The following is a 12492-nucleotide window of genomic DNA, read 5'->3' on the forward strand; positions in this document are numbered from 1 at the left end:
TAAATCTATATTGAACCATGCAGTGATTACATGGGCTAAGGAGGAGAGAAGCAAGGACATTTCATATCAGGACTCTTAAATTGTATTATGAAAAGTATACACATTATTTACCTAATATAAAACACACTCACCATTTAGTTATATTGGGATGCTTTCAGAAAGGTACCTATTGACACTATAGTTGTTCATTCTTCCTTTTTTATTAAACTGGCTTTTGTTTGATTAAAACAATGAAATAAATAGTAGAAGTCAAAGGAGTCTTGTAAGTGAATTACAATAGCAGGACTTTGGTTAAATTCTGCCACAGAGATTGGGCAGTTGTACTGTACATGAAAAGCTCCATAGAGAATTGGGCAACATGTGCCTTTCCAGATGTTATTGGCCATCAACCTCTAAGCAACATACTAATGGTAAAAGAAGACGGGAGATACAGTGCAACACTAGAAGATTCCTACATTGCCACACCCCAAGAAGCATCCCCAGTGTGAATTTTCCATTTTACCATAGACAAATATAGCTCAGAACCAGGTGAAGAGAGATATTGACATAGCATTTTCCAATATGCATTTCCTCAGTAGAAGTAGCCACAAAACTTGCTAGCAAAATATAGTGTACTGTATTTAATTATACATGCACCTGAATAAATTTGTGATTTCTGAAAGGATTTGTGTGAAATAATAATTATTGCCCTTTTTTTACATGCTACAAGTTTTTTTAATCTGTCTTTTATATTTGAACTAGTAGCAATCAGTCTCAAAATGTGACATTGCAACGGATCAGCCTATCATGAGAAAGGTTTCTATTTTTTTTTTGCAACAGAATGTTTACCAGGGTTGACTAACATAACATCTTGATACCTGAGAGAAACAATCCAAAAGGATCTTCCTTCTTTATAACTGGTAACATTAAACTGAGATTTAACTGGACTTGCTAATATTTAATAATGTGCCAATACTGGCTAAGGTGACTTTGTTCCTTGAAAAGATTTCCAGACCCTCTCTCGAGTATGAATCCCTCTTGTATTCACTAGTTTAACTCCACACTGCTATTGCTCAGTCTGTCCTTGGGTTTAATGGCAGTGATGGTGATATGATCACGGAATTGTTAGGCCGTAAGACAACATAGTAGGTATGGTATGAATTGCATTCGGCATCACCTACAGCAAACCACAAAAATGCCCAAATGATAAAACACACATGGTAACATCCTTATGCAAATGTTATCCTTATGTACTCATGTTTAAACATGTGGTGCAAGTCACATTTGCATGATGATATCATCACACATTTTATCATTTGACTTCTTCTGTTCTCCCTGAAGATACCCATGGCCACATCTACGCCATTGCCCACTATCTCCTTTTTTCTAGAGAATGGATGTTCTATTGGGTTGTGGCTTACTGATGATAACAAGGAAAATCAAGAGTTACCAGCAATGCTTATAAAATCAGAAAAGTACTTTTATTTACAATTCAATCATACATTAATATAGCATTTGAGCTATTTTACTCTCTAGTCAAATAAAAGAAAATCCACAGATGTCAACATAATCATTCAGTTTCACAGAACACTGCATTGCTAAAACAAATTTAAATAATTCTGTACAAGCTATAAAGTACCAAAACATGAACCTGGTGGGTGGAAGACTCACAATATTTTTTTTAAAAAAATTAGGCTATAACCTTGGAATAGAACTTAAAATGCAATTGTTTCTGGAGTGTACAAATCATTCTTTTCATAATATAGCTAACAATATCAAAGTAGAGTTTTAGCTCTACAATGATGCTCATGTCCTACTTTAATTGTATATAAGACTGTACCTTCCATTTTATTCAGATATCTAGAACTAAGTAATGGGACATTTCTATACTATGAATATATGTCAGTGTTATTACCAGTTTAATTGTTGTTACTTCCTTTTCCTAGAGATTCAAGGAAACCATGGTCTCCTTTCAAGTTTCCTAATATTTCTCAAAAAATTAACTTTCACTATTATGTAGAACCTTAAAACTGTATACTGTATGCACTCTATCCTCCCCACTATTTGTGGCATTGCAAACATGAGGGTGTGAGCATCTATTTATACAGAAACAACCCATCAAAGCTAAGCACTTTTTACATTTAACCAATTTCAACAGAATACAATGCATTTTTTAAATCCCCTCTTGTTGAGATCAGCAGGTCTTTGAAATGCTTTAGTTCCACCAGGATTAAGTCCATTCTGAAAAGAAAACCTTCAGAATATCATGTAATTATTCACAAGTAGCAGTGAACAATTTTGTATTTGCTACTTGCAGGTTAAAAGTACTATATACAAAATACATATATTATTGTAGATTTATCCAATTGTACCCCACCTCTGCATAATACATATGTTCAGAATATGATACATTATTTACAAGAAATATATAATATATCTTACAGCATATTTACATACATTTCTACTGTCCAATCCTTCAAAAACAGTTTGGAAATGACCCATCTTCTGGAACAAAGGGCAAAATCACTGCTTGGTTGAGAACTGCCTGGAGTAACAAAGTCCCCACACCAAAATACAGGAGCAATAAAGAAAACAAAATTAAATATCCACGCAGCATGTCACTTTGCACGGAAGCAAAGAGGTTTAACTGTTGAAATAAAAGGATGGCAGGAGCTCACAGGTGCAGTAAACTGATCCAGAAATGGCACAAAAACTTCGCAAAGTGGAGCTTTATGGACATTTTGCCAAACAAAGAAATATATTTTCCTAAAGCTAGCAAACAGACCTTTTTGTATTCACAAAGCTGTTCATGTGGGATCCTTGTTGCTCTGTGAGCTTGTTTTGTTGCAGACATTTCATTACCCAACTAGGTAACATAATCAGTGCTACACTGCAATGCTACTCCTCTTCTATCGATAAACTGTTCATATTGCATGACTTGCATCCATTTATAAGGATCTCTGGATAGCCCCCCCTATTGCATTTCACTTTATTCTCATAAGTAACTACTTTGTTGAGTAGGTAGATAAGCCTGAAAGTTAGTCTGGCACTACCAAAAAGAAAGGCAGGTTTCATTTGGCTCGTATTGCACATGAAAGTTGATATTGTAAAATGAAAGCATAGTTTAGAAGAGGGGTCCCCAACTCCCAGTCCATGGAGCGGCACCAGAAACCGGGCCATGCAAACAAGGGAAGCCCCACCTGTGGGATGCAGGCAATACACAAAATCATGCCCACTCCGGTCCATGGAAAAACCTTTCTCCATGGAACCGATCTCTGGTGCCCCAAAAGTTGGGGACCTTGTGGTGCCCCAAAAGTTGGGGACTGGTTTAGAGACATATCTATAGATTAGTCCAAGGTATCACTTTATGGCTGAATGGAGACACTGAGTGGAGACAGAGTCTTGACCCAAGAGACCAGTTTCCATCAAAAGGCCTAATTTTGGTTGGCCTCCTTTCCAAAGCACATCAGCTCAATTCCTCTTACACCGAGTTGTGATGAGAAAGATCAACCAAGATTCTGAGCAAGGTCCAGTCTCATCTAGTTGGTAAACTTGCAAAACTGTCTAATTACTTCCGGTTAATGGACTTATACGTTTGGTTTAAGCGAGTCTGCAAGACTGTAGGATCCATTTATTTTCATCTTTCTAAAAATGTAAATAAATATGGCAGCTGCAGGACCTGCTACTATGGATAAACAAGAAACTACGATGATTACAGGAGTCACGGAATCCAGCTCTTCAACTCTGGCTGAAAATGAAACAAACAGGAAAAAAAATGAGTATAGTATGACAACAATGGGCATTGACAACGCTATCAGAAAGTTTCACTAACAAATGTTTATCTATTTCTGGATTTAACATTACCTCCTCTTCCTTCTCTTCTGGGGCTGGCATTTTGGTCACAAATCATAAAAATTCTTGTGCTCTTTATAGCAATGTTTATACCCTGTCACATTCATGGACAGAAGCAGAGGTGGTATTCAGCAGGTTCTGACCAGTTCTGGAGAACCGGTAGTAGAAATTTTGAGTAGTTCGGAGAACCAGCAAATACCACCTCTGACTGGAGATTTTACAGATTTTCCCCTGCCACGCCCACCAAACCATACCCACAGAACCGGTAGTAAAAAAAATTGAATCCCACCACTGGACAGAAGGTCCTGATATAGAAGTATCAGGTCCTGATATAGAAGTATCAGAAGTACATTTTTGGGAGGTGAGGGGGGGGAATAATATCATTGCCAACAATCCCCTAAGACACCTTTCCAAATGTGTAGTTTTTAATACCTGGAATACTCTACAGTAGCCCTGCTATCTGGAGAATTCTGGGAATTAAAGTTCCAAAATCAGTTTGGGGAAAGATTCCATACAGATTAATATGGAAAATTAACCAACTTTAGTTAGGAAAAGAGTGAAATATGGGCTAAAGGGAATGTAAGGGAATAGTTAAAAGGCTAAGGTATCTGACCAGAGGTGGTATTCAGCACCTTCTGACCAGTTCTGAAGAACCGATAGCGGAAATTTTGAGTAGGTCGGAGAACTGGCAAATAGCACCTCTGTCTGGCCCCACCCCCATCTATTCCCTGCCTCCCTAGTCCCAGCTGATTGGCTGGGTCTTCTTTTGTTACCCTGCACAGGAGAATGGAGCTGGCAAGCAGGTTAGTGGGCTGGGGAGGAAATGGGGATTTGGCACTATCCTTCCCCTGAAGTGGGGAGGGAATGGAGATTTTACAGTATCCTCCCCCTGCCATGCCAACCAAGCCACACTCACCAAGCCACACCACACCCACCAAGCCATGCCCACAGAACCGGTAGTAAAAAAAAATTTTTAATCCCACCATTGTATTTGACCCATGGAAAACACTGCATTTCTGATCACTTTTCTTCATTACTATTTTCCTCTTGTATGTAATTTCTTTATACAGGTAGACTTCGACTTACAACTATTCTCTTAGTGACCATTCAAAGTTGAAACAAAGAGACTTATGACTATTTTTCACCCTTGAAGCAACCCCCACAGTCACGTGATCAAAATTTGGACACTTGGTAACTGGCATGCATTTGTGACCGTTGCAGTGTTCTGGGGTCATGTGATTCCCACTTTACAACCTTCTGACAAGCAAAGTCAGTGGGTAGACGAGATTCACTTAACAACTGAGTTACTAACAATTGCAGGGATTCACTTAACAACTGTGGCAAAGAAAGTTCATAAAATGGGCTAAAATTCACTTAAGTGTCTTGCTCATGAACAGAAATTTGGGGCCCCATTGCAGTTGTCAGTCAAGGACTACCTGTATAAAAGCTAGTTTGCTGTCTAAGTAACGTCTTTTAGTATTGCAAGAATCCTAGCCAGGGAAAAGAAGAGCTGATCTCAGTTACCTTTTGGGGACTGCTACCCAATAAGCATGGAGTGTTAAGGCAATGCAATCTGCTAGCAATATTAGTGCAGTATGGTTATGTGGTTCAATGATTGAAAAATATGTACCAATTATTATGATCTCTTCTGTATTATTTCTGTCATCCGTAGAAGCATCCACCAGGTGCACAGCTGTATTGTTTTTCAGTGCTGCATGTGATGTCATAGAGGTAATTATTTTGGGTGCTGTATCTGATGCAGACATTGTAATCAACTCCGGTGTTGCTATATCTGATGCTGTAGAGAAAAAGGTTTTCAGTGTTGCACGAGATATAACCGATATTGTAGTTTCTGATGCTGCATCTGATGTAACAGACACTGTTGTTTCGGATGGGGTGGTTAATACTTTAGTTTCAGATGGGGTGGTTAATGCTGTTGTTTCAGTTAATACTGTTGTTTCAGATGGAGTACTTAATACTGTTGTTTCAGATGGGGTGGTTAATGCTGTTGTTTCAGTTAATACTGTTGTTTCAGATGGAGTACTTAATACTGTTGTTTCAGATGGGGTGGTTAATGTTGAAGCGGCTGTTGAAAAGACTGAAGCTAAAGAAAGAAATGAAAATACGCACTTCCGTTAATAATTGTTTAAAGAAGGCAGTCTACTTTTGACAAATATAAAATCAAACTACGTGATGATAGTATATATATGAATGTTAACGTTGAATATTTTCAACATGAATGCTCAAGCACCTGAGATTTAAAAAACCCTTATATATCGGTTTTTGTGCTTATTTGAATGTAAAATATTTGACAACCAGGCTTTAGCTAGAGAATATTTAACATTAACATTCAAATAACTTCAGTGAAGGAAGATAGTCTTCTTATCTCTGCCTTAATTTTCCCCCTTCAAAATCGGATTCTAAACAGGAAAGCTTTGTAAGTGCAGCTAGGAAGTTTAGAAATGGACTTAATGATCACGCACTCTCCTATTATATAGTATATTATTAAAAGGTTCTCAAAATGACCCACAACAAATATTGGAAAACTTATTAGTGCATTAAATCTAGGGATTCCAAACTCTTGATTTGCAAATGATTTTTTAAAACCTATAATAAATATTCTGTGAATATGAATAGGCTGACCAATGAATATCCTTCTTTTGCAATATTAAATAAGTTGCTATTATCTGATCCTTCATGATTAAAATGAGACTGGCTATAAACAAGACTGGTGATTGTCGCAGATGAAAAGGTGAAACCCTTGCTTTGCAAGGCCAGTAGTTGTGGGGATACAAATCTGTGAGTGCATTCAAGAATATGGCCTTTTACAGTCCCATCAGTTTTATACCTTGTACAGAAATATATAGCGATGTTCTCTCCACTACACTTGTAACTTCATTGGTGACTTCACAGGTATAGGTTCCAGAGTCAGAGGGCTGAGGATTTGGGATAGAGAGGTTGTACTTTTCTGCAATATTCTGGGCCAGTCCATCAGGAAGCTGCTTCTTCCAGACAAAACTAGCCTGAGGATGACTTTCAGTCAAGCAGGTAAGTATCAGTGCTTCTCCTTCTAGTACAGTGTTGCTTGGAAATGCCACAATTTTAGTATTCCGTGGGCCATCTTAAAGAAAGCAAAGGATAGCCAAGTTAAATTAGTAAACTGTAAGTTGAAGGTCACAATGAGTGCCCCAAATGGGGAAGGATTTGAGAATCATCATGGTGAATATCAAAAAATGTTTATTCACGGATGGATATTTTTCCTCTATTAAAAATGTTTAAAGTACAAATATTAATCAGATGGCGAAGGTACTTTAAATGAAAATGAAAGCATAAGCCAGAACTTGACTTGTCTTGCCACAATTGTCTTAAGATTCCTTCTTAACATCCTCCTAAAACTAGCCGAGCCTATTGCAAGGGGAGGCAATCTTAACATGAATACAACCTATGTTTGAATCTTCATTCCATCAACATACTTACAGTTTATTTCCATCACATGCGTAGCCTGCCTGGGCGCCAGAACCATGTCCTCTAAAGACAGCTCAGCTACACATATAATCTCTTTCCCAAAATCTTCCTCGGTAGGAATGAAATCCACCTTCAGGTTCTTGGTCTGCAATGATTTTGTATGAGGGTCTTGAAAAAACTCTTTTTCAGCAGTTACTTTTCCTTTGATCAAAGTGATCATCAACTGCTCAGAAGGATAGACCTCGGGGACACGACAGGTGACAGAAGCAGGTTGCCCAAGAATGAGGGGGCTTTTGAGCTCAATAACCGGATCACTGGGGAAAGCTAAAAGGAGAAACGAAGAAACCATATCAGGAGAAGTTTGCTTTAAGCAGCTAAAACTGTCAACTCTCTGTTCACAACTACTTAGTCCTCATGTTTTGGATACAAACTGCTTCCCAGATGATGGCATTTGAACCAATATCATGGCATTGCTGTTTTTTTTTGGTGTGTAAACTCTGAATGAACCAGCATTTTATACCAGGGGTCTCCAACCTTGGCCACTTTAAGGCTTGTGGACTTCAACTCCCAGAATTCCCCAGCCAGCGCATGCAGGTTGGAGACCCCTGTTCTATACAACCTCTCAACATATGAAAACCTCCAAAAGACCCATAAACAGGGAGGAGAAAAGGGGAGCCTGCCTCCGGTTCCATGATGCTGCCACCCCCATTTCAGTAAAATTATTTTAATTTAAGTGCATTGGCAAAATGAGCTAATCTGTTAGAAGGCGGTATTGCAGGCTATTTCTGCTGACTGTCAGCAGTTCTATCCTGACTGTCTCAAGGTTGATTCTACCTTCCGTCCTTCTGAGGTTGGTAAAATGAGGACCCAGATTGTTGGGGGCAATGTGCTGACTCTGTAAAACCGCTTAGAAAGGGCTGTAAAGCACAGTGAAGCGGTATATAAGTCTAAGGGCTATTGCTAGTATGTTAAGGGTAAATACACTGCATTGTTTTCCAGTTTAGGAGCATTCAGATTTTATAGATGTTTATAGAAAGGCATACACCCAAGCCTTTGTCATGCAGACTCCAATTAACCTGTCTTCTTTTTGGGGGGGTGTCCTCCACAACATTTTTCATTGTCTATGGACCTGACCTGCAGGATTCTTAGGAAGTAATGACCTGAAAAACAGCTTCAAAATTTCAATTACAGCAGGCCCGAATACAATGGGCACAAACACTCCCAAATTCTGCAATTGTTTCCATCTGTCCCATAAGTTGTTATACTGTTGATCTGCTGAAGGTTCATCTGAGCAGTGTCATCTGATGGAATACAATTGATCTATCCCAGCAATGCTTTCTGGAATGGTGCACATGCGTGCGCGCACACACACACACACATGCACACACATACCAAGATATGGATTGCCACTGCCTTGACTTTCCTCACTGTTCATAAGTTCTTGAAAACATACTTTTTTTTGTGTCGTCTGGACCAGTGTTGTAATGGTTGAAATTATTATCATGGCTGGCTTTGGTTATATCACATCTTTATGGATTCAGACTGACAGTGCACTTCAGTTCTGTTAGATATTACTTTATTTATTATTTATTTGTACCCCACCTTTATTATTTTTACAAATAACTGAAGGCAGAGAACATATCAAACACATCTTCCTCCTCCTATTTTCCCTACAACAATAACCCTACAAGGTGAATTGCACTGAGAGAGAGAGTGACTAGCCCAAGGGCACCCAGCTGGCCTTCATACCTAAGAAAAGGACTAGAACTCACCATCTCCTGGTGATCGGGCCAAGGTCACCCTGCTGGTTTTGATGGCTAAGACAGGATTAAAACTCATCGTCTCTCGCTTTATAGCTTGGTGCCTTAACCATTAGACCAATCTGGCTCTTCTATTACTCTTAATATATATATATTAATTATATATATATATAAATTTTTATATATATATATATAGATAGATAGATAGATATATATATATATAGATAGATATATAGATAGTATTCAGCTTTGTTGGGTATTTTCACGTCATTGTAGTTGTGCTTTTAAAGTTGTAGCAACGTTTGGCAGAATCTCATCTGCCATCATCATTCTGCCGAAACGTTGTTACAACTTTAAAAGCACAGCTACAATGACGGGAAAATACCCGAACAAAGCGAATACCATACAAAGTACCTGAAAACTTAAGAATATATATATATATATATATATATATATATATATATAGTATATGTATATGTATATGTATATGTATATGTATAGTATATGTATATATATATATATATATATATATATATATATATATATATATATATATATATATATATATATATATATATAAGTCCCTTCTAACACAATCTTTAAGAAAAAGATCAAACGATCTGCGAGGACCATTCCTACCTGCAGATCAATTAGACACTTAAATTCCATATACGTGGAAACTACAGGTATGCCATGAGAATTAGATACACTGCATCTTACTATAGTTTAGTTACTTACAGTAAATGTCAAGCATGACTGCTTTTTCTTTGGACGGTTCACCCTGCTTGCAAACAGCAGTGCAGAGATATTGGTGCTCATGTTGAAATCCAACAGACTGTATAGTTAAAACTGAACTCTTTCCTTGATGGCTCAGTTTCCCACCTAATGGATAGTCTAATTGGGTTCTCCAGGAAAAGTACGGGGATTCACAATCGGTTGTGCGACAGCTTAGGGCAAGCTGGTGTCCAATTTGTGCAACAACTCTGTGATCTGGCACAATGTCCTCTATTCCAAAGGCTTTCGCTGAAACAAGAGAGAAGGAAGAACATTCAGGATATATGGATGCAGTGTTACAGATAAATATTTATCTTCCCACTGTTTAGAATCAAGTATTTATCCAAATGAGCCCAACTCAATGTTCAAAACCTGCTTCTAGATAAAAGCAGAGTGGAACTGTATCTAAGCAGGAGTGAAGACAAAAAGCATTGCTTGACATGAAATAAATAAAAATAAATAAATAAATGGTGAAGATGCATGCAGACAATATAGCTAGTATAATAATTGCTTTAGTATAAACTCAGCCACCCAGAGCTGGTCTGAAGCTGGGTCACACCTAAATGGAATGGAATAAATAATTTTTATTCCACTATAATGTTTATTCTTCTCTCAAAAATATCTTACAATAGTAGTAAGATTTCTATTTCCATAAGACCGCTGTGTTGTTTTAAAGTGAACGTGTGAATTTACTCATGTTTTAAAGTAAGTGTTAAAGTTACAAACTGTAACTTTGAACCGTAAAGTGAATGTACAGTTATAAACCAGCATTAAGGCAACAAATAGCATCTATTTGAATGTAGAATCAGTAAAGTCATCCAGACTCTGACGCAGCATACAGGAAAAAAGTGACAAGGAATTGTTGTCCGGATATGTAGTCATGGTGATACTAATCTCACATTCTGGGCCCAGGCTGAAAAATTAATAACATGTCCAAGACTGCAATCTTATAACCACTGATCTTAAAGATCTATTGAATTCAGTCGAACCACTTCTAATATGTCCACACAATCAAGCTATTGTGCCATTGATTCTGATGAGTTAAAGTTATGATTGGTGTCTAAATGAAATAGATGAAGATGGAATTCCAATGCATGCATATTGTTATATGGAAATAGTCCTGCCTTACAGCCTAAAGTTCAAGGTCTCAGCACAATTACCGATCGCTGAACTGACTGATTACCAATCACTGAATTGACAATCTAAATATTGCTCAAATTTGAGTCCTAAAGTTTAGTTCAAAAGGCACATGCTTATGTATATCATTAGAGTTAATATGTAATAATATATAATTAAGCTTCCACTTAATGTATTAGAAGAATGTGTCGCCCATAAATTAAGGTTTTCGAATGACAATCCCATCAATGCACTTTTACTCAGGAAGAAATCTTCTGAGTACACTGGTTGCTATATTGAAGTTAACGGTTCACAAGGCTGCAGTATTATTTCTGAATCCATGTGGATGCCTGTCGGCTAACAGCACAAGGCGTATTATGCCTGCTTGCTTGCAAGGGAATCCAGTAGCAGTCAGTGGGATTTGCTTGTAATAAGTCTACAAAAATTGCATCCTCGTTTTTTAAAAAAATCTCTTCACAAGTAAAAGATTTATAAGGACATGTATAAAATCACTTAGAATAACTTTATTGTCACTTTGAATGTATCTATCTATCTATCTATCTATCTATCTATCTGTCTGTCTGTCTGTCTGTCTGTCTGTCTGTCTGTCTGTCATCTATCTATCTATCTCTATCATCTATTTATCATTCTATCTATCTCAATCATCTATCAATCTATCTGTCTGTCTGTCTGCCTACCTACCCACCCGTCCGTCCGTCCGTCCGTCTGTCTGTCTATCTATCTGTATCATCTTATCTTGGAGCAAATACATTTATTTTTATTATTTTTATTTCAGATGCTTAATAATGCAAAACAAGACACGTGTTCTCTTTAGAGCGCCAGCAACAAGCTCTAAACTCACCCGTGGTGAATGTCAGGAGCAAGGAAAGCAACGCTGAAGTCACACGTGCCATTGGCTGCGACGACTTGGGTCCTGGGGGGACGCAAAACTTGAACGGGTTCAGAAAGGGCAGTCCCGAAATTGCCTTGCCCAGGGATCTCTCCAAGAAGGACCCACTGGGACCGTGAAAGAGAAATCGGTGTATGCCGGACCCCCCATTTCGCTCTTTTTATAAAGAGAAGGGACGGGGGAGGGCAGGAGGGGACGGAGAGGGGGAGTAGGACTGTGGGAGAAAGAGCGCTCCTTGGAAATTCCGGGATGGAAAATCCCTAAAGCCGAACAAGAAAAACGAAACCGGCTCTCCCACCCCCGGAAGCCCGGCCCATGTTGGAATTGCCTCTCTTCTAACTTCCTCTCCCCCAGTTTCCTGCAGGGGTCCGAGTTTCTTTGGGCAGCAAAGTGTCCCGCGTAGGAACCATACAGCGCCCGTTGGGAAATTCTCCTCGTCTCTGGTTGCGCATTTGGGTGCCTGTGTCCGAAAGAGAACGTGAACCAGGAAAGTAAGGAAAAAGAAGCAAAATGAGCCACTTTTTAATCGTTCTAGCATAAAATGGAGATATTCTTCTTCTTTCTGTCAAAATAATTGATGGGGAAGAATCGGTTTATCGGACGTAAGCACTGAAACATGGATGTCTACCGTTCAGA

General features: G+C 38.4%; 1 protein-coding gene across 2 annotated transcripts; it reads right to left on the reverse strand.

The window, feature by feature from the left end:
- Positions 1-1443: 1443 nt before the first annotated feature.
- VCAM1 (vascular cell adhesion molecule 1) lies at positions 1444-12155 on the reverse strand. Of its 2 annotated transcripts, none has more exons than XM_087960733.1 (6): positions 11809-12155; positions 9795-10079; positions 7309-7620; positions 6680-6952; positions 5462-5935; positions 1444-3727 (listed from the first exon to the last, which is right to left on the reverse strand). In XM_087960733.1, exons 1-6 carry the CDS (start codon positions 11858-11860, stop codon positions 3567-3569), a joined length of 1557 nt encoding a protein of 518 aa, XP_087816859.1. In that variant the 5' UTR covers positions 11861-12155; the 3' UTR covers positions 1444-3566. The 2 variants fall into 2 exon arrangements, with proteins under 2 accessions (XP_087816859.1, XP_087816860.1); XM_087960734.1 differs by having other exon boundaries at positions 5462-5629; positions 11809-11989.
- Positions 12156-12492: the final 337 nt, after the last annotated feature.

This window comes from Notechis scutatus, chromosome 3, assembly GCF_049901735.1.
Source record: "Notechis scutatus isolate UNSWTSFEM ecotype Mainland chromosome 3, rNotScu1.2, whole genome shotgun sequence".
NCBI lineage: Eukaryota > Metazoa > Chordata > Lepidosauria > Squamata > Elapidae > Notechis > Notechis scutatus.

What these genes read in the sequence shown, in the direction of transcription:
- VCAM1 (XM_087960733.1), bottom strand. Translation starts at nt 11,860, where the DNA reads ATGGCACGTGTGACTTCAGCGTTGCTTTCCTTGCTCCTGACATTCACC. An exon ending in AGTCATGCTTGACATTTACT is followed by an intron (nt 7,621 to 9,794) that starts GTAAGTAACTAA and finishes TTCTCCTTTTAG; the next exon opens with CTTTCCCCAGTGATCCGGTT. An exon ending in GCTATATATTTCTGTACAAG is followed by an intron (nt 5,936 to 6,679) that starts GTATAAAACTGA and finishes TTCTTTCTTTAG; the next exon opens with CTTCAGTCTTTTCAACAGCC.